The sequence below is a fragment of the Brachycentrus maculatus genome, unplaced genomic scaffold (assembly GCF_059751285.1).
Source record: "Brachycentrus maculatus isolate JH-2025_06_01 unplaced genomic scaffold, ASM5975128v1 h1tg000069l, whole genome shotgun sequence".
Classification (NCBI taxonomy): domain Eukaryota; kingdom Metazoa; phylum Arthropoda; class Insecta; order Trichoptera; family Brachycentridae; genus Brachycentrus; species Brachycentrus maculatus.
Window position 1 is genome coordinate 1,304,917 of NW_028280823.1, and position 24,593 is coordinate 1,329,509.

The following is a 24,593-nucleotide window of genomic DNA, read 5'->3' on the forward strand; positions in this document are numbered from 1 at the left end:
ATTTTTTAATACATTTTATAATATACTTAAACTTTAAAAATGATCTCCTGAAAAATTAAGTTTTTTGATATATGACGCTGTTGAAAGGAGTGAGCGATATAAATTTTGTTAATTGGTCTAAATAAATAAAAAAGTTGAGAACGGTAAGGTCAATTTCGTTTGGATCAAATTGCAACATTGATCCAGTACCTAGCGACTACCCTGCTAGAGATCCTAGGTTCAATTACAATGGGAGTCAGTACAAAAACACTTGATACAATTTTCCCTCACGTATATTTATTTAATATTGCCACGAAAAACTATTTTTATGAAGATATTTTGGTCATTTATTGTATTTTATAATTTATTGTTATTTATTCTAATACACATTATTCAGCCTACGGATGATATCAATATAATGTTACGATAGATGTTTCATCTGAAGTTGAAACGAAACTAGCCCAGCATAAGTATTTATGAATAGTACTCAACAATAATGAACTCTTTTCAATAAAAAGCGATAACCTTTCCAATTCTGACCTCTCGTTGTAAAAGACGTGTAATTATAACAACACACTTCTGGGAACACAATGGATCTTATTATTCGAAACCAATTACCGTTTAATCTTCATTGTTGCTGCATTGGGCATTGCTACACGAGCACAGTGGTCCTTTCATTTCGGAATAGATCTTTGATTGTCGTAAACGCAATTTGATTGTTCGAGAGCCGCTGCGGACGGCAGGGGGTCCTGCTCCGCGCTTATCGCCGATCGACTCCGATGAAAAACTAATTAAAAGGCAATACGAATGGTGCCAATGCCGCTCGCAATTAGGCCACCATTTGGGGAACAAAAAATCCTTGTGTTGGAACAAATGTCGAAATGAAATGTTTTCAAGCGTTGTATCGTATTGATTTTCAATTTCAATTATCCAATTTCGAAGCATCTCTATACTTATATAGATATTTTTAATATATATATATTTTTTTTTACATATTTTTATAATTATTTTTTGACATCTCATCAAAGATGAAGAAGAATACGGAAGTTTGGGCATTTACGGGGCTGACGACCGTCATAGGCTGGTTTAAGTGGTCACTTTACACACGTGTAACATTCACCAATTCTACCCATTATTGACAACCGCAATACTCAAATTCTTGGAAGTTGTATATATATATATATATATATATATATATATATATATATATATATAATATATATATATATATATATATATATATATATATATATATATATATATATATATATATATATATATATATATATATATATATATATATATATATATATATATATATATATATATATATATATATATGTATATATATATATATGTATATATATATATTTATAATCACACATAAATAATAATCTCTATATAAACCATTTCGTTTATGACATCCACCCATCAATACACAAAATGAGATTTCAATAAGTTATTAGTATGTAAAAAAATAATAATACATGAGCCTTTTATTAAACATTTTAAAGAATTTGACGCAAATCTTTTCGGGAGAGCGAATTTCAATTGCTTACTTAAAGTCAAATATATATATATATATATATATATATATATATATATATATATATATATATATATATATATATATATATATATATATATATATATATGGCTAAAAGAAATATACGAGTAGATACTTACTAAATGTAGAAACGGGTTTTAAGATTTAAATATTTCCGTTTCCTATACATTACCAAGTCTTACAGAAGTTACATCTATAAGACTTTAAAACTCTGTCTACTTTATTATTTAGTATCATTTTATAGCATTATAGAGACTAAAAATTATTTCCTTAGATCATATATGCAATATTACAAGACAGTGAAACCTCTCATAACGAGTAATTCGCATAACGATCAAAATAAATTGTAAAAAAATGCTGCCGTAACGAGAATTTCGCAAAACAAGCGAAGTAGCAAAGCAACAATCTTCTGACGCATTAAGGGAAATGCTGAAAGCATGGAAACTGTTGCATCGTACACCCGAGCAGCATCACCCTAATAAAAAGGTGACTATGCAATCTACAAATTTCATTGATGATAATAATGGTGTCATATTTTTACCAAATTTTGAAGCGTAGGCAAAAACAAATGTTTAAAAAAAGTAGGAATATATTCATATATTCTCATATATTCATATATAAAAAAAAAAGTTTTTGTTTGAAATAATGTTTTATGCAATCCTATTCCAGGTTGTTACGATTTTTTATTTCATTTGAATAAACGTTAAAAAAATATAATATAAAGTATTTTTTTCGGGAAGGCATTAGGTACCGTATTTTACATTAATTATTTTGATAAAAAAATTGTTTCGCTTAACGAGTGTTTCACATAACGAGTAATATTCTGGAAAGGAAATAATAAATTTCGTTATGAGAGGTTCCACTGTATCTCCGGGACTCTCCATTCCGCTGAAAGTTTTCTCATAAATATCATTTTAAGACTGAAAAGAGCATCAATTTCTTCCGAGGTTTTATGTCGGCTGTAGGATTGTAGTTGGGCGGTCAGTAGAGTGGGCGGGGGGTGGCGCCCTTAAAATATTTGTCCCCCTCCCCCCGTCCGAGCGCCTCTATCTCCGTCTCACCTATTCCCTTTATCGGGGACATGTCTAGAGACTTTCGGCACCAATCTCGTTATTGGATTCCGCAAATTGTTTTCGCTCTATCCCTTCTCCCGCGTCGGCGATTCTACATTCGCTCTTGTAATCATTCTACACCATCGACATTTTATCTGTCTAAATAAAATGCACTTAATAAATGGAGCAAATATGTCATATGCGATGACTTCAGAGGAAAATACTTTTTTTTTTAAAAGAGAAATATTTTTACTATATATAATATTTTCTGTGAGCCTAAGCGAATCATTGCTAAAAATACGTATCGAATTGTGATAGAGTAGGTTCGAACCCAGAAACTCTGACTCAAGAACCCGCAACACTAACCATGGGACCACAACCCGATACCTTTTTTTTTAAAAGAGAAATATAATATTTGTGTTTTATTATTTACACAAATATTTTAATTTTATACTATTTCTGTAAGCCTAAGCGGCTCATTATTAGCAATAGGTATCAAATTGTGGTAGAGTGGGTTCGAACCCAGAAACTCTGACTCAAGAGCCCGCGACACTAACCACGGGACCACGACCCGACACTTGTTATCCCGAGTTTGATTCTCGAGCAGACCTAGTCAATATAAAAAAATGTTTTTTTCCACAATATTCTTCCTTTTTACGAATAAATTCATGATACAATGCGTTCAAATTATTGATGGTCACGATATTCCTGGAGAAACAAGGTACCCTATTTATTATAAGACGCAAAATATTTTGAAATTTTAATAATAATCGACACACTCGCATATATTTCGTTAATATCAATCAACACAAAAATACTTTCTGGCATTAAATTGCCTTAAGTGGAGAGGTAGACACGATTAGGTATGTTATTATGTATATTTCTACTAATGATTTTAATATTTAGATAACCACATTTGAAAAAGCGTGAGATAGTTTTAAGAAATACATTCAAAGGTGTTGTCATCACGTTGTTGTTTAGGATTATTATTATATAAATTTCTATTAAAATTAAATTTTAATTCTTGAATAACTACATTTATTATTGAACTATAAAAATACATATAAAAAAAACAGCATTTATACGTAAGAATAATATTAATATTTAGTATCGTAAAACAAACAGTATTCAATAATATAAACTGCGGGAAGGGATGTTAACTTATAAAACAAAACTTATTAAATCAAGGTAATCAAGGATGTTTTAAAGCCGACTTTAAAAGGGAGCTTAGCCGTTTATCAAAAGAGAATTAACGATCCAATCGCATTACAGTGAATAAAAGAAAAACCCCGAACGTGTTTCTTTAGTTGCAAATTTATAAATCGACACCATTAGCGTTTCCGCTATTAAACACAAAGTTCATTAAAGTCGCCATTATTTATTTGTAATTTCTTTAACGAGCAGAATTGCATAATTTAAAATTGGATTTGAATGAAATAAATTATTTAAGAAAAACATTGTATAAACAATTATAAATCGATGCTTACAAGTAGGCAAATGTATTTCCTCAAAGGCTAAATAACGAATAAATTATTCACTTTTATAGTAGCACATTGCATAGGTGTGGCGTTGTCAAATATATATTAAATATTTTTAATTAAAGGAATAACCCGCAAAGCGTCTATTTTAGATGCTTGTCTGCAGGTAGGATAGTAAGGATAGGAAAGGTTAATGTGAAAAATACATCACAAACACCCAGACCAATTGAAAATAAATCTTTCTTGAATTCATTTTGCAATTGGCGGGAATCGAACCCGCGACGCCAGTTTCGCAGTCGAGCGTCTACCCAACTACGCCACAACGACTGCCTATAAATGCATAAATTACAACTAACTAACTAACCATCACGCCGCTTCCCCGCAGGGGTAGGCAGAGAGAATCGAACGCCACACCACTCTGTCTTTGCAAACATTCTTTGCCTCTTCTACATTCATGCATCTCATCATACATACCCGACGATTATTACGACTCCTGACCCGGCCGCTTTCAAGTATTTGACATACCTGATTGTGCCAAGTTTTCCTCGCTCGTCCTCTGCTTCTTTTTCCAAAATTTTGGATAAATTATAAGAAGGAGATTAATCTTTATCGGCTGTCAGTCCAGGATAACTATTTTTAACCAAACATCATTATTATATTGGCCAAGTTGTATAATATATTATATAATTTTAAATAATTTAATGCATACGTATGTACTTAAAATGTTCACTGAAAATTCAGTGGGCGATATACGAGGAAGACGTAATTAAAAGTAATCGCTAAGCCTTCGTTTTTTATCTATTTCAAATAACTGCTAATTTCTTAAATTATTTTTCTACGCTTGACATTTAAATGCTTAATCCTTTCAAACGTTATCTCGAATGATCAAAAATAATATGTTTTCATTTTTATTCATACTTTAATAACGCCCAATAAAACGGTACTAGCATTATATTTCAAAAGCATTTTAACAAGAATCCTAGATGATTTTAAGATAACATTTATTAAAATTAAAACCGCTAAAATATGTTGATTTAAATTAATAAAAATACTCTCAACCACGCACATATTCAATATTTATCATATATTGCATAGCGAGCTTCAAAAGTAATTAAATTTGAGAATATTTATAGTTTTATTGTGTGTAAATGTGTAAATACTCGGATATCCATATTCTTTTTCATCTATGTTGAAATATCAATATAAATAACCCCTAAGTGGACAAACCTAGATTTGTGAGGAAAGATTTGGACACACTCAAAATATAAGGAAAAAATAAATGTTCAAAATATAAGTTAAATAAATATTGAAAATGATGTTTTTAAGCATCTCCTAGCATGTTAAATAATTAGGGAAAAATCTGTGCATTTCATAAAGGTTTCTGCTAATTAAAAATAACTTACTTAACTCAATCATAGATGCTACAAAGAAAAGCATGTGAAAAAATGTTTCAAATGAAGCATAAATATAACGTCCAAAATTTGATTAGTGTGGTTGTCAATCATAGGTAGAATGGTAAATGCTACATGTGTATAAAGCGATTACTTAAACATGCTATTTTAAAAGTAGCGATACAGACTTATGTAGGAAGATTTTGAAAACAAACACATAAATGTCGACAGGAGTTGAGAGTATTGTACTGTATCGGTAAAGAATACCTTGTTATAAAAATGTCGTAATTGGTAAAGAATCCATGAAAAACAATGGCCATAAAAATGGCTTCTGTTTACGACTTGCTTGAGATTTCAGATGTTATCTCTTGTAATGGACCTCACTTACGAGACGAGATAATGTTATTCAGAAAATCCTTAATTCGTACGGCGGACATGTTCCGAATATCGGCGTCCTTTTAGGGACCGTCGGGATTTGGGTATAAATCTTCATTAAATTGTCAGTCGCGACTCCATTTCGGGACATTATCGAGATTAGAATCCGTCGATCGAGAAACTATTCAAATTTATCAGCTGCTTATTTTTTATTGAAAGGTGTTCGTGTAATCCGGATCACCAATTGAATATATCCCAAGAACCATTTGAATACAGATCGCTGCATTTAGAAAATTCGATAAATATTTATTTTAATTTCGTTCTTTTAATTACGTTTATAAAAATACCGCAATGATAAAGTCTACGATTTTATAGATTTTGTAATCATTTATTATTTAATAGTTTTTTAAATAAGGCTATCGCAAAAATCTATATTTTCGAATAAGAAAACTCAAACGAAAACGACTCACCGCGAAGAATATAGATCCGGTAAAATACAGGCGCGTTTTAGGAATAACTTACGTATACTTAAATATAAATAACATGTTTAATTTTTAACACGTTTCAAAAAGAGATACATGGGTAAAAATATCAAATATTAATAATACAGGGTTAGAACTTAATAATATTGAATTATTTTACATTCAAAAGGCTGTAAAAATGACATTTTTTGTAACTTTGAACAACAAATAAATCACTTTTCCGTATCTCTCTTCGATTCATTATCATTGGTTAAAAGGCGAAACCTTTTCTCACCGAAGACTAAAGGCGAAGACTTTTTTAGTGCATTTCTGTCTTCGGACAGACTAATAACGCATGTCAATAATATTTAAATAGGGAGACATGTTTAAAAAGTGCGATGGTAGTGGTGAAATCGGCAGATTAAAATCTTGGTGAGTGGTTTGGGTCGGAGTAAAATATAATATTAAACACGTTCTAGTGTTTAGTTTAACATAGTCAGTAGTAAAAAAAGTGCCGAAAACATGATTAAATAACAAATATTTTACATAAATATATCCCTTATATTTAGACTTGAACATTTTATCAAGTCTCATTCAATTTTCAAGTTCCCTCATCAGGATTTATTAATATCATATTACCTTTTAAGTTAAGTGCTACGTAAGAAGTCATCTTTTCCGAAAGCTGTCGGCGACAGGTTTGAAGTATTTCTTTCAGAAGCGAAGGAATAAAAATATAAACGGAATTTACTCAATTTTTCATAAACATTTTCAAATTTCCTGGACCTTATTTTAATAACACTGCCTTCTGGATCCCAGAGTTGCCAGAGCTATGCTAAAAATTTCCCCTCATTAGGGATTAAATTCGCGAAACGGAATGTTACCGAATTAAAACAGGTATACAGAATAAAACATTAAAAAGCCGCATCTCGGTTGGAGAATTTCGAATCTAATCAAAGGACATTTCTGTTTAAAAACAGAGGGATATTCCCACGGGAAGAAAAATAATAATTGATAATAAATACGGTAATGATTTATCATCGAAACATGGAAATGGAGCATCAATTCAGGAAAATATTTCATCAAGGAATACTGTGATTGCGCCGTGAATAAAATTTCTCGCACATAGATAGATGAGGATTCACTACAGGACACAGGAATTTAAATTATTTCAGGCAAAGCAAATAATAAACCTTTTGGATTACAGTAATTTTCTCACATTGGTGAGATTTTGGTTGTACATGTATAATTTTTAATGATATACACTCATTCTATTATATGTATTAAGTTTCAAGATATTTTAATTTAACAATTAACGAGTAACAAATTATTGTTTTGCCATCTAGATATTAATATTTTTTATACATAATTTTAAAAAAATACATTTACTCTTTTGTTATTATTATCCAGATACAATTTTATTGCTTACATTAAATGTATAAGATCGAAATCTCGCTTGATGCGAATTCTATTCATTTTAATGTTTATTTTAAGTCGATGATCCATAGTCAGTAGGAAATCGGATATGCATCAGAAATACTTTCTGGCAAGTAATAAACTTTACCGCATCGCAAAATCGTATTGTGCACCATTAATATTTATGTTTTCTTTATTATTATTTTCGTTTTATTCACAACGAGAAATCAAGACGAAAAGACGTAAAGTAAATCAATAAATTGATCGTTATCTAGTTATTTTGCTCTTTGGCCTCCGTAAGGCACCGCATCTGATCAACGCGGTGTTGAGTGCATCGTTAACCATATGACGTAATTATTCCTGCGCTCCTGATTCATGGGGAAAATGTAGAATGTATTCAATAGGATAAAGATGATGTTAAAAGGAGAAGGAAGATTAAGAAGAAAAAAAAAATAGCAACCATGACTAGAGTTGGGGTTACATATTATTAATATTATTTTTGTGAAATTTGGATAGAGAAACGAAACGTATACGACTCCTTTGAGGATTTAGTGGTATGCATTCAGTTAAATATTAGCTGCTATGTTGCGAGCCCTATGTCCAAGGTCCAGGGTTCTACTTCCCAATCTTTAGTTACTTATTATGAGGGGAAAAAAACATACGCATAGTATTATCATGAAAATGAAAAAGAAAATATCTTCCATCAATAACAAAAAAGCTTTCGTCAAATTTAATGAAAAACGCCTACTTGTGTATTTTAATCACTATTTTAAAATTATCATTTCGCAGAAACTGATAGATTTTAACACTAGAACCTATGATTGTAATTGATAAAAATTAATTATTTTTGTCGATATCTACATTATTTTTTTTAATTTAAGTGTAATTTATTCTTTACAAACTGTTAATTGAAATGTAAATATGTACTAAATAAGTAAGTTTTGTCGTAAAGTAATAAATGCAATGTTGAAAAAGTTTGGCCCCTAATTTACATTTTAGAGGTAAAATTCACATCGGCAAAAACGTAAAATATTTTGTTTACATTTTTAATTCCGGAAGCTTTAATTACAGCCGCTTATCAACCCTCTAAAGGGCGAAAGCCCTCAGTTTGGTTAGCACGTCATCGTTATCAGGCCGGAAGTAGCGGCATTTCCGGAAAACAATTTAAGCCGGAAAACTATATTTCTCTGCCTACGTCACCTGCGGCGGGGGAGGCTTGTCGGTGTTAATTAAAACGTTGACTTCATGGGGGGTAACTTTAATAAAAACACCTGTTGACGGAACAGAATGTTACTAAAAATCTTTGAAAGAGATTAATGGTTGATTACTCTCAAATACATTCACGGATTTACATCATGCATTTTATGATTTTTATTACGTAAAATAAAAGCGATTTTTTAAAGAAAATGATGTATTTGATACTACAATGAATGAATGTAACAATACCAAAGGAAAATAAAACTAACAACGAAAAATACACTACAGAAACATTGTATAAAAAGTTCTTAAACAAACAAATTGTTTTTTTCTTCGTTTTATTGACACCTTATACCCTTGAGGTAGTATTTTACGAAAATAGCGCAATACTCGTAACCTCGTAAATTAACCAAATTTATTATTTACTATTATTATCATAGTCAATCATGGGTAAAACGGTGAATATTACACGCTTATAAATAAATTACTTAAACCAGCCTATGACAGGTCGTAAGCCCTGTAAATATCCAAACATCCATATTCTTATATCTATGTAGAGATGTCTATACAAATAAATCCTAAGTGAATAAACCCAGATTTGTAAACCAAGATTTGAACACACTCAATTATACGATATATGTATAAGTTCCAGCCAGCCAATGACAGATCGTAGGTCATGTTAATACCCAGATCTACATTTTCTCCATCATCATTATTGAGATGTCAAAATGTGTTTTTTTTTAATTTAATAATTAAATATTTGTGTTTTTATTATTTACAAGAATACTTCAAATTCATACTATTTCTGTGAGCCTAAGCGGCTCATTATAAGAAATAGATATCAAATTGTGGTAAAGTGGGTTCGAACCAAGAAACTCTGACTCAAGAGTCCGCGACACTAACCACGGTACCACAACCCGACACTTTATTTATTTCATTATAAATCTAATCATTATTAAAACGTTCGTGGATTATTTGGTCATTATAACTCTTCATACAGCAGAGGGTAGTGAACTGTTTGCCAGATAAGAGTATCGGGGTAGGTTTGGCATGCCGCAAAAATGGACACACAAAGCCATGAACAAAGCCATTGGCGTCATTACAAGCAGTCTCCCGGGTATAATGTAATGCTTCCGCATGGATGGATGTTACACAGTAACTTCGGCTAGATTTTCCGCGAAGTTCAGTCTAACTGAAATTGATTGACCTCAATTAATGTAAGGGTTGGATCTGCGGGAAGGGGTTGGGTGTAACGGGAAGGGATTGTTTTCCAAGGAGGGGAGGCGTGAGTCTGGCGAGGATCGCGCGAAATGATTTAACATCGAATTGCGGATTACGGATGAATTTTCGGGGAGAGATTTTAATTTTGTAATCGGTGCGGATCTGACTTACTTTAGTCTTTAGTTTTGATGCATAAATAGATAAAAACAATTCAAAAATTTATTTTTGCACTGGGAAATCACTAGTTTCATAGAAAATAGTGTTTATTTATCAAATATGATAAATAGCGTATATCAAAGCATAACTTATATTTTTATATAATTGTTTTATACGACGAAGTGTTTCTTTTCGAGACATTTCGACACAGTGTGACAATTCCATCGCAAGGAGGATAAATTTGTATGTGTGTATGTGTGTATGTGTGTGTGTGTGTGGTTTGTAATTGTGTGTAATTATATATATATATAAATATATATATATATATATATATATATATATATATATATATATATATATATATATATATATATATATATATATATATATATATATATATATATATATATATATATATATAAATGTATCATTTACGAGCGATGGAATTGACACAGTGTGACAATTCCATCGCAAGGAGGATAAATTTGTATGTGTGTATGTGTGTATGTGTGTGTGTGTGTGGTTTGTAATTGTGTGTAATTATATATATATATATATATATATATATATATATATATATATATATATATATATATATATATATATATATATATGTATCATTTACGAGCACGTTTATTTAAGTGTTATTAATTGATTAGTGAAAATATATATCCATTATTAATTTTAATTTATCTTGATAAATACCATTATTTCTTAAGAAAATATTGTGACACGATGCATTCATGATCATTATTAAAAACCGTATTTGATAATGTTTGTAAAACGCGCTGTTTGATAATGATGGTGAATGCTCGATGCACGTGTGACAATAGATTTTAAGACAATTTTATTTACCAAGCAAAATTGAAATAAAAAAGAATACAAAGAACTCTGCTTTGCAATAGTGTTAGGTGAAGTTCTAAAAATTATGAGTATATAACCTCAAATTTTGGTAAAATAAACCGATTATGATTTTTTTGCGAATAAATTGGAACGTCAAAAAAAAACACAAATGACGTTCAAAATACCAATGCAATATGTAATATTGTTAACAACTGTACTATATCGAGCATTGGTGGGTTAAATATGATGACCGAGGGTTAAAAAAGCCTTGGTAGGGTTGAATTCAGAGAGGAAGACTGGCAGGTTTCTCGAGTTGCACCTGAGCCGAGTAGAGCCTGGAGGTCTATTAAGTTATTTACATAAATTTGGTCGAGGCCAAGATAACATTTGCAGGATAAGGAAAGGAATCTTGTGTTTTATTGTTGAGACGAGATGTAAAACGGAAATTATAATTCTGAAGAATAGTATGAAATGGGTATACTGCTTGCAGATATTTACTCAACACAAAGAGACTGTCGGGTGGCCCCACGTTGGGCGCAAATTCTCAAAAATAAACAGAGGCATTCCAGTAAAAGGCGTAAACAGAACCTTAATTATAAACTAATTCATTATTATTTATTCTCTCAGGCACTGTATTTTTCACCCAGAAGATGATATTTCAATATTATAGCTGTCTCAATTTGAGATGAAATATCTATCGGTTTTGTACGCAAGTATATGGAAGTTTAAGCCTCCCAGAGACAACGTCATGGCATTTGGCTGGCTTGAGTGATCACTTTATAAACTTGTGTAACGTTCACAATTCTGTCTATCATTGAACATCTATTTTTTTTTAGTTGTTTATACGCAAAGGTCTTGGATTTCTTTCACATGCAAATAATTATTTCATAGAGTTAAGTATGGCGGAAAGTGGCGCCATCAATTGAGAAATTTATTTAAGTATTACACAATGTTACAAAAAGGCACATTGTTGTAAAAAAAATAAGCTGGAGTAAAAATTATTAGGGTTTTAATTGGATTTATTATTTTTAACCCACGCCGATTATAAAAACAAATATGTATTGATTATAAGCTCATATTGATATCTGATGGGATGGTCGAAAGGAAAATCATTTGGAAATAATAACTATCGTTACATTCTTCGTGATAAGTTCGCATACAGTAATAAAAATGTCAACTCACCTAGCTAGAGGCATCATCTTGGACGCAAGTGATCTGCTGATGCAGAACCCAGCACCGCCCGTGGCGAACCAAAAAGATATCTTTTGCTGTGAACAAAATAAAAATAATTAATTTTTCACTCAATATAAAAAATAATAAATAATATTCTACCTCAAGGCCGACACAACTGTAAATAAGCACCGTTTATATATGTAGTTCGTTTCAGTTTTAAAGGCTAAATGTATTATTATGGATTGGAGCCGTAAGCGGTTTTTGTTTAAATTCGTTTTAATTTTCGTGGCGTAATTCTCAAGCAAACAAATCATTTAATTCTGTCATAAAAACCAGTACCCGTTAAGATCGATAATTTAATAGAAACGTTGGAGATTCTGACTCACCAAAGCAATAAAAAAATTAAAAGAAAAAAAAACCGGGAAACGCTAAAGTCATCAATTCAGATAATACTTTTGTCCCACATGCCAATAAATGAAAGAATAAAGAGCAAGTCATAATTTCTTAATTCCAATCAACAGCGTAGAGAGTGGAAAAAAGGAACGTAAAGAATACAACGCAGCGGGATTTATCTGTCTGATTCTGGTTCAGCATAATCGTAATTATATTTCTGCTTTGTTCGACATAGGAACAAGCAAATACAAAAAAATAGAATAAATGAGAGAGCATTTATATTTCTAAGGCTGTCTTACAATTGGACCAACTACTCAGAAAGGAATCCATAAGTACAAAGCGAGAAAAAAAAACATTCCGTCCACATAAGTATTTCGATTTGTGCATATTTCCAGGGTCTAAATCGAGTCAGTATGACAATGAATAAATCACGTCTTATCAAATTCAATCATGGTCATTGTTCAATTTCAAACATTCTCGAAGGTAGCCCGGATCAAACTCATACCACACACACCTTCCTCGTTAAATAACACATTATTGGTGATTGGTGACTTGAGATTAACAAAGAAACGGGCTAGATATAGAATGAATTCATCAGCAAACATTGTTGAAGAGCTGGATGCATGATGTACGAACGTGGATACATGATTTACGTATCTAAATTTTAAAGCTGATTTTTTTACTATCTGGGAAAATATTTTTTTTCGGATTTATGTTTTAAATGTCAAATCAAACACTGATTTTTTGAGTCTACAAAGTTGTATGTTATTGTTAAAAACACATAAAAAACTTATGACAATTGTTTCGCTTAGATGTAGTAGAGTCAAAAAATCAGTTTTTTATTTAAAATTAAATACAGAAATTAAAATGGAGTAATACAAATCAAACGGCAAATTTAAAAATAAAATAGATTTTTTTAGACGTATAAATAAAACGTTATTTGGAAAAATCTCTTCGATTATTCATGTTATTTCACAGTTATTGTTTGTAATCAACGGGAGTGTTTTATTTAAATTTAATATTTTTAAAGTATTAAACGATAAGCCCATTTTCAGGAAAAATATTATGCTCGAGTGCATTTTCGTTTCTTGAAACTGGCTAAAAATAAAAGGGTTTTATGAGATTGAGAAATTTCCAACTGGGGCTTATAAAGTAAAGACTCCGTGAGATCCGTACGAATGCGCAAACAAATTAAATTGAGTGGTCTTACAACGTAAGATAAAAGAAAATTATTTTAAGTACCTTTATAGAAAAAAAACACGTCTTTTCGGGGAAGCCGTTATACTATAATTTTAAACTGCCTGGTAAAAGTAAAGAAAATGTTGGAGTAAGTAATATGTACATTGTTTTTAAAAAAAAATCTTTTAATATAAGTATTTATATTTTAATTATATAAAATACATAAATTTAGTGGAAAACGACAATTTATTTCTTGATTTGAAACAATGAAGTATGAACAAAAAGTTTTATTACATTAGTTTTATCACAAAAACTTTCTTAAATAAACGAATTATCATATACTCGTACACTACCGAGTATTATATTATTATTACTTACACAGAAATTAAGGAAATAAAAAATATTTTTTTACTTAATTAAATAATCAATTAATGTATAAACCTGATAAAAGAGTCGCAACATTAAAAAAATTATAGATCTATTATTACTTGAATATTTTTCAATCACATGAATAATTTTCAAGTACCTAAATGATATTTGATTAAATGGAAAACTTCAAATATTGTAAAATATCCACTAATATGAGCAAAATCAAAATGTTAATAAGAACAAAAAATATTTAATATTCATACAGCTAGCAACCGCGTACCTGAACGTAAGTACATTTTGGTAATTATTATTTTCCGTACCTACTGGTAAAGTTTGATGCAGAATGCCAAATAAACATTTACCGAAATATGCAGCACGGGCCTTTTAATTATTGAGAGGATTTTAAAATGTTGCAAAGAAAAACATTTTCAATACGGTACGTTACATAAATACATTTTTAACGGATTGATTTCAACAGTTAGGCGCTTTGGGAAAACTTCATAAATAATCAATCAATAAAATAGTACAACTCGGTGATGACTTTTCATTTTATATTTAGTCCGTAATGCTTATATGAATAAAAATGTTAAAATAAAAATTTCATTTCTTAAAAAATTTTAAATCTCCTAAAGTTATATAACAGCTTGCTCGAAATTTTAACACAAGTTGTATTAGAATACTCGAGTGCTTTTATCTTATCTATATAAATAAAAAAATGGCACGATCAGATCAATCAGAACCTAAAATCTGGCGGTGTCAAAAGTCTGCGTAATCGGAGGGCATGTATGACTAGATGTATGGATGTGAAGGAGGCGAGGAGTGTATGTCAGGACAGAAGAGTGTGGCGTTCCATCCTTTCTGCCTACCCCTGAGGGGAAATGGCGTGATGGTAGTAGTAGTAATAGTAGTAGTTTATAAATAAAAATGTAAATGTTCGATAAGTTAATGTTATTCACCGATTGCTTTGAAATTTTGACACAACGTTGATAGTATTTTTCAGGCCTTTTTTAAAACAAAAAAGATGCCGGAACTCACTTCATGTCAAGCGTTTTACTAAAAAAAAATATTAAAATATCATTGAAATATTCATTAAAATACCATATTTTATTATTTTGACAAATTATATAAATCTAGATTGTAATTACGTAAGCGCAAACACTGTTTCGTCTGATTGATTTTGAGAAATTAAAAAAATATATATATCCGTGAAAAAAGGTGTCAGAACGCCGTTCCACCGCGTTACATGAAAAAAAAACCCTGGTATTTTCTGAAAATGGCGTTCTGTAAATTAAACAAAAATAAAATAAAATCAAAGCGATCTCGACAAATAGATATTGCAGTTGAGTTTGTTGCGTTGCAGACTCCAACGGTTTGCCATTAGCAAGATTCCATTATTCATACATTGGTAATCTTACAGTTCCATCAGCACTGCTTACCCTTCTGGTCATCATACAATCGGATGAACAGGTCGTGACTACATTCCCGGCTATCAAGATGGAGAAGTACAAAACAGATATTGTTATTCAAACAGGAATTCATATTAAATGCTCCACGTATGTAATGCTAATCGATCTGATTTTGCGCTGTTACAATTTAAATGAGCTCGGGGGCCAAACGATCAAAGAAATATTTTTTTACCTAACTAACTAACTAACGAAAAGACCTGGCATCTGTTATAATATATTGTTATGGCAATTGACAAAATGATGGAATTAATTGTTCAATTATAGGCATCATATTACAATTCATTTAATTTATTCTAAATAACTAACCATCACGCCGGTTCACCGCAGGGGTGAGCAGAGGGAAAAGAATCCTACACCACTCTGTCTTTGTAAACATTCTTCGCCTCTTCCACATGTATTAATTTCCTCATACATATCCGCCAATTATTCCGACTCCTGACCAGACTACTTAGTAGAAGTATTTCGAATACTTGATAATGCCAATAATTCCTCGGTCTTCCCCTGCTCCTACTTCTTACTAAATCTGCCTGATTTTTTTTACCGTTATTCCATCACTCATTCTTTATACATGTCCAAAACCATTTCAACACAACTTTCTTAATTTTATCGATAATGCTTATCTCAGCCTTGCATACTTTTCTTATTTCACCATTTGAACATTCTATCATGCATCGTTTTGACGCACATTCATCTGAGAGATCACTGATCTGTTTACATAAAAGTGGGGAAAAACTTATTAGTTGTTACTTTATTACATACATAAAAAGCAGTTCCACCAAAACTTAAATCTATAATTTATTATTAGATTAAAACTAATATTTTTAGCTTTTCCACTTTTTTATTTGACCAGCGACCGGGTTTCGTCGTTACCGACATCATCAGACTGGACATGATGTCGGTAACGACGAAACCCGGTCGCTGGTCAAATAAAAAAGTGGAAAAGCTAAAAATATTGGTTTTAATCTAATAATAAATTAAAAATGCAATTCCATCACGAAGTGTCAGTGGATAATATAAATCTATTTAAATCTATAAAATTAAAGATAAAAATACTTAATTTTATTTACGGATTCGGCAGTCACTTTGTGGTAAAATCTATTAATTTTTTATTCAAGTTTTACTTAGTAAATACCAGTATTTCTAAAATCTATTGTGACATAATATGTTTCCATGTATTCCGCATAATTTTCAGATGACAAGGTGCGGAAAAATGATGCGGAAAGCATCGAAACACGCGTCACAATAGATTTTAAGACATAATGGTTTTTACTAAGTAAAACATTAAATAAAAACAAAAAATACTTAATTAAGTATGATTTTTTCCATTAAAGCTGTTCTTTTGCGACAATAATATCGGAATGAACAAAATACATTTCACGTTATTAGATTACATTTTTTTATTAGCTCATTCAATATTCCCCTCAGGTTCCCAAATTACGCGGGTCGCATTACTGTACGTAATGCGGCAAATCAAAATAAAAACAAAACAAATAACAACCAGTTCGTGATTTGAATTCGGTGATACCAAGAAATCGTGGTGCTCCATATATGTGTGTAGGGTGTGGTAAGCCGTCAGGTTACATTGTATCTTATTGCGTAGAGATATTAAACCAAGTGCCTGCTCTGTCACACGTATAAGTATATGAAGAAAAGAAAATACAGTAAACCCTCGAAATAACGGACAAATTGGGGGAAACGGGTATAAAAATAGGTTTAAAATAAATAATAATAAAAAATCTTGAAAATATGAATACTGCATTTAGATATATCACTCACTCCTTTCAAGAACGTCATAAATAAAAAAACGTGATTTTTCAGGAGAACGTTTTTAAGGTTTAAAAATATAATACAATTTATTTAAAATAAATATCAATCCACTTATTGAACTTTTTAGTGTTCAACAGATCATTTTAGGTTAAATCTGAAGGTTTTTTCTCCATTTGAAAAATAACTAGTTTCTTTAAAAAAAAGAAACAATACCTTTTCTTCAAAATACAAAAACAACACGTAAATGTTAAGTTAAAAATATGCCTCTTTTGTTGGGATATAGTACATTTTTGGGCATTTCGAAAACATGTATAACTGAAAATTCACGATTTTTGATTTATGACGTTCTTGAAAGGAGTGAGCGATATATAAACAATACAAAACACATACAAAACTCTATTTATTGCCTTCTTTAGTTATCTTGCTTTGAAAAAGCAATCAAGTTTTGAGACATAATTTGTGAATATCATGGCAGCTAAAAATTGTTCGTTTGCGGCGACACTTTTAATTGAATTTAAGCATGTATACTAACAGGACGTTTTTAATTTTTTCTACATTTGACCGGATTTTTTGTCCGTTATATCCGAAGTCCGCCTGTCCGCCTCCGTAGTGTAATGGTCAGCACGCTCGGCTACCGTTCTGGAAGTCCCGGGTTCGATTCCCAGGGGGGGGGGTCAAATAAATATAAGTGATTTTTTCACTCTTATATTTATTTAATAATACCCTGGACTGGTACCTGAAGCGGAGGGCTGATCACCTTTCCTTCATATGTAAACGATCAAGATAACACTGCGTTTATATGAAGCAGTGCCCTATGCACCATTGGGGTGCAGATAAGGGTTTTACTATTAATATCCAAAGTTCGTTAAATAGAGGTCATTTTACTGTACTCGCGTATGAATTGTGAACTAACGTAGAACAAGCAAGGAAAACCTCTAAACTACAATAAAATGTATGTCGGCGGGTATGTATGAGGAGATGCATGAACGTGGAAGAGGCGAAGAATGTTTGCAAGGACAGAGTGGTGTGGCGCTCTATTCTCTCTGCCTACCCCTGCGGAGAAGCGGCGAGATGGTTAGTTAGTTAGTTAGTTTTTAATCTGTTATTTTTCGAAGCGATTTGAAACTTTTTGAAAGGCGCGTTATCAGAATTTTTTAAACGACTTTTTTTAAGATTTTTTTTTATATTGGAAAGTAAAAGAAGCAATTTTTGCACTTTTGCTAGTACGAACAAACCAGTTACATATTTTAAAACAACATTGGGTGTAATAGAAAGCTGTTTTGCAGACAAATTTGATAGTTAATAGTAACCTGCGAGCGCTTTTTGTGATATACGAGTACTCCAGTTGGCAACTAAAATGAGAAAATAATTTACACGGTCACGTGACAGTTATCGCCTGACAGAACGTTTCACATTTCACATACATATTTCAGCGCTGCCATCTATATGTTGAAATTTCATTTAATGTAAATTAATGCACGTTATTACAACTTATGCTCAAAACATTATAAAAAAAATTATTTCAAGCATTATAAAAAAAATCTACTGATATTTCTAATATTAAATCATGTCAATACAATCACGTGAGATTCATTCAGAAATATCATACAAAATATGAAAAGCAGTAAAATTGGTTATGCACATTGGATATGTAAAATATTGATTCACAATGAAAATACAATTTACACGTATGGGGATATGGGTACTATTGTGAATTTTAACATTTCGTTATTTCTTACTACTTCAATATGTGTGCTTGTTACGTTTTCCCCTATGAAGTCTGTCTACTCATGTATAATTCAAAACATAATATGTACCTAAAAGAGCTATGCATTCCACTCGAATTGGTTGATAGTGTCTAACGCTTCAGTAGGCTACAACTCCCATGGGTTTTATCTTACCAACTCGAAAACAGGGCACTAAATTTGACGAGCCTGCCTTTGCTGTTGCAGAAACGACTACATGGAATGCTCTTCCACCAGTAGTTGGTAACAGTGAGAGTGAGGTGATCTTAAGAAGAAAAAATCAAAACGCATATTTTTGCTAAATCATTTCCATAATTTTCCCTGATTGAATCACAGTAAAGCGCATTTGAGGTAGAATATTACGAAAATGGCGCTATATAAATTATCCAAAATGATTAATTACCTTAGTGTTATCTCTGTTGTGGATCTGAAGAGGAGCCTGGATGGAAGGTTTCCCGAGGTACCAGTCTCTCTTGGGACTATAGTCCTGCAGCAGTCTTACCAAGCGAGGAACATTCACGTAATTGTCGTCGTCAAAGTGACAAAACCACCTGAAACAATCGATTAACCAAATTAGTCAAGTAATGAAAAAATGGACTCTGCTTCTTCTTTTTCATCATCTTCAAGGTATTCTTACATATAAACTTTATAAAATTAATGAACTTTGTTTTCACCACTTTTTTTATTAATACAATTTAACCTACTGGTTTCGACAAGAACCTTGTTATCATCAGGGTTTATTTTAATTAGAAAAACATTAAAATACTCTCACCAAAAACTTCCACACACTCCGTAAAAATCCTAAATACGGATCCTAAAACTGATATGCGGATGGGTTAAAAAAGTAGGTGATCATTGGACCCAACGTTTGAATAGACTTCAATTAGTCTTTGGGAGATCCAAGTATAACATGAAGACAGTAACTAAATTTTGTCATCCCGATGCGAAAAAGAAGTCCAGCAACACAAATACGAGATTCAATAAATTCGGTTTCGAACCCCTACGTGACCGTTTGCAGACTCGCTCGCCTGGAGCAGAATAAACATTGTATCAGCGATCGACCCCAGGTCATCGCAAGTCGTCCGGCTAGAAATGAAGGTAACTCGACGTTTAATTAAACTCTTTATGCTCTTAATAAAGTATCCAAGATACTCTCGGTAGTTGATTGGACGGAGGATGCAAGGGCAGGTGCATCCTGTCGGCTCAGAGACCTCCGAGTGGGCCGTGCGGCGCGCGAAATAATGCACCTTACGCCGGGAAGGCCAAGCGTGAAATTTCAATACGGTTCGAAATCCATTTAAGACCTTCGGTTTTGACTGGAGCCGTCTTACACAAAAGGAAGGCTCTGACAACAAACACCTCGCAATTACAAGTCAAGAGGTTGAATCTCTACCGCGGGTGATTAATGAACTGAGCGGGTGTTTGATAGTGCTGCGCCGTATACATGTACACTAGCGGTCAAATATTTAGACGCGTTCAAATTATTTACTGGCGCAAATAATCGGCGATAAAACCAAACCATAATTTATGCTATATTATTAGATTAAAACCAATATTTTTAGCTTTTCCACTTTATTTTTATTTGACCAGCGACCGGGTTTCGTCGTTACCAGTCTGGTGATGTCAGTAACGACGAAACCCGGTCGCTGGTCAAATAAAAATAAAGTGGAAAAGCTAAAAATATTGGTTTTAATCTAATAATATATTAAAATGCAATTCCATCACGAAGTGTCAGTGGATAATATCAACATAATTTATGCATTATTGAGATCTCAACACAGACGAAAAAGATAATGGAAATCTGTGCATTTACAGGGCTTACGACCGTTATAGGCTAAGTTAGGTAATCACTTTACACACGTGTAACATTCACTAATTCTAACCATGATTGACAACCACACCACTCAAATTTTTTGAACTCCTAGATATATCTATTAATCTCGTGATAGAGTACGCGTGAGTTCACAACAGCCATCTATGTTGGAATGCAAAAAGCTTTTATTAAGCAGAGACTCTTTTCTTTGAATGCGAGGTCCGAATCCTGGATTATATTCACATACTTGAGACCCGCCTGAAAACATACTTTTTTTATACATAGCTTATAATGTGTCTAAATATAATTGTATAATTGTCCTCAAATCAATAATTTATGAATCAACCATTTTTATATTTCTTCTCCTAGCTGTTTTGATTGGTAGGTACCTGCTTATTTCCTTCCTATACTTTTTTTACACAAAAAACTGTAAAGAGACAAATTTAACTTTTCAAGCTCATATTATTTGATTTTACTGATGACATTTTTTTTAATGCATTTTCTTCTTCTTTTTAACGGATTTTATTCCTTCTTAAGTGTTCTAGCCAGTGTCAAGTTATTATAGGAATTTTCAAGAATAATTCATATCCCTCAATAGATTCTGAAAAACATGTGTAGTTGCCAAAAATATCAAACGAGTTCTGTGTATGAAAAAAAAAAGAAAAAAACAAACATGTGTTGTTCACAACATTTTAAGTGTGTCCAGATACTTGTTCACAAATCTTTGTTTCTCTACTTAGTTATTTTTATATTTGACACCTCAACACAGATGAAGAAGAATATTGAAATCTGGGTATTTACGGGGTTTATGACGTGTCATGGGCTGTCTGATTACGCGATCACTTTATACACGTGTAACATTCACCATTCTACCTATGATTGACAACCACGCTACTAAAATATTTGTTTTATGTCATCTGTATATTTGACTACTAGTGTACATTGTGCGTACATAGTCTTGCAAAGCGTTAGATTAGACGTACATGGGTACTCAGAACTTTATATCATTCCAATGTTATGAAAATATCATTAGATAAGTTGTGAGAGGAGTTTAAAGTGAAGGCGGTAAAAGTAATTCGTGTAATAAATCATCAAATAAATATTACATCAGTATTAATCATTCAAATAAAACTTTTAAAATGAAAATGATATATAATGGCTTTATTATATACGTATGTTGCATACGTACAGTACATATTATTACATTCGTTGATCTCACGGGAGCACAAAAAAGCTACTTTTTAATATGCATACTCAACCCACACACATTCACAATAATATAATCAATTGAAGGTAGTTGACTTATCGAATTGTTTTTCTTCGTCTGTTGTACCACCTACCCATAACTGCGGGGATATATGTTGTGAAGGATGCTCACATATTTTCTTTACTTCCAAATGATATATTCATGTTTTTTTTTATCTCGACATACATATATGAAAAATATGTTGCCGAGAACTCACACAAGAAATGACGTGTCAATTGTATGAAATATGTGTAAGTAGAATAGTGATGTTACAAGTGTGTAAAGTGATCAATTAAACCAGTCTACGACCGGTCGTAAGCCCCGTAAATACCCAGACATCCACATTCTGGAGAAACCCAAATTAGTGAACAAGGATTTGGACACACCCAATAATTTGCGAAAAATGTTAGTATTGTGCATAAAACTTTATTACTATAAAAACACCTTTTTCCTCAATAATTCTTATGTTAACGAAATCAAATATATATTTTATAATAATTATATTATTTATTGAATTAATGAAATTATTTATTTTTTAACAGCTGTTTCGCCTTACGACGGCATTAGAATGACGAAGAGCCGCGCTTTGTAACGCTATGGAGTAAAATGGTTTATTTAATATACTGGTAATTTAAAGATATTGTAAGTAAATATATTTTTATTAAAATTGCATTTAAAAAATACAGAAAAAAACTTTACTGACGGCTTTAAGCTTATTTAACTAACTAACCAACTAACCATCACGCCGCTTCCCCGCAGGGGTAGGCAGAGAGAATAGAGCGCCACACCACTCTGTCCTTGCAAACATTCTTCGCCTCTTCCACGTTCATGCATCTCCTCATACATACCCGCCGATTGTTACGACTCCTAACCTGACCGCTTTCAAGCATTTGGCACACCTGATCGTGACATGTTTTTCTCGGTCTTCCTCTGCTTTATGCTTATTTTGTATATAAAAACGTGTGCAACATAAAAATAAGCAATTTCAGCAGAATCAGAACACTTGTTTTGATTTATATTCATAATAATAGATTGTAGAATTCTACAATGTAAACGAATGTCAACAATAATTATTACAGTTTCAATATTGCAGTAGTCTGATAGAGGTAAATATTAGTGCCAATATTGAAATACAAAACCATTAAAACAGAATATTATGTTCTTGGGTTATTATTGTAAGCTTGAATTTATCCTAGAGGTTGGTAAACATTACTTAAAAGATGTAATCTATTAAATATACAAATGGTAGCTTATTGAATAAACCGCAGAGCTATCTGAGCTATGTAAGCCGTAATTCATTAATAACGGTACAACGTTGAACTAAGCGCAGGAAATGTTGATACAATTAAAACGGGGATATTAATGTGGAGTTAAAATTTTGCTTACATTTAATATGAAGATGGACTTCGCATTAAATATCTTTTTAATAAGTATCAATTTAATATGAAAGAGCGTTTGAAAGGTGAAGGCGTTTAACCTAAAAAAGGTTGAATATTCAGCACGGAAAAGTATAAACCACTTAAAGTAAGTATCACTTGACTTTTCATTGAATTACTGACGGCTTATTTAAGTACTGGGAAGTAAAATATATTCATGCGTGTACGTTTTAGAGATTCTGTTTGCATTTTCACAGGAAGCATGAACAAAAATATGTAAAAAAAATACATATATTTTCGTATGAAAATTATAATTCAAAACCATTTTCACTGTAAATTTTATTGAGTTAAAAGTTGTATAAAACACATATTAGCACTTCATACATGATGTTAATGTACAAATAGTATTATATTAAAAATAACGCCCGGCACGTTATAAATGATAGCGTTATAGAGTGATTGTAGTTATATTACTGGCGCTTCTAAGTGATGTGGCAAAAAAAGCAAACGCAACCACATTCGTTATGTTCAACAAAAATTTCAACAATTTTAAGTATATACTTACATGGTATCTATCTTTAGAATAGTATAAGTATATGATATTTTACTGGTCACGAATTTGTATTAGTTTATTTCTACTATTGGCAAATAAAAGAAATAAAAAATTACATGATCGGAAAAGTGACGAAGTTTGACATTAAGCAAATGTATATCTAAATATCTAGCAAACTAGAGTCGCTAGTATTTTTGTTTTTTTTTTGTTTTATTAAAATGTATTATAAAACAAATTTTAAGAATTCCATCATATCTTCAATTCGTTTTCATGCTAAAAATACATAACGCAATCTTCACTTTTAAATTATTACTTGACTCCCTTCTACGTCCATCAAAAAAAAGAGAAGCGTAAAATATTTTTTTCTTATTAATTAACCT

At 31.6% G+C, this 24,593-nt stretch overlaps 1 protein-coding gene across 1 annotated transcript in view; it reads right to left on the reverse strand.

Moving 5' to 3' along the window:
- The window catches only part of fng (Fringe glycosyltransferase), a 190,257-nt gene that overhangs the window by 26,509 nt on the left and 139,155 nt on the right, over window positions 1-24,593 (reverse strand). Inside the window, exons 4-5 of the mRNA XM_088256948.1 lie at window positions 19,629-19,776; window positions 12,316-12,401 (exon numbers count right to left, since the gene is read on the reverse strand). Coding sequence (XP_088113074.1) covers window positions 12,316-12,401; window positions 19,629-19,776 — 234 coding nt within the window. The remainder of the gene's footprint in view (window positions 1-12,315; window positions 12,402-19,628; window positions 19,777-24,593) is intronic.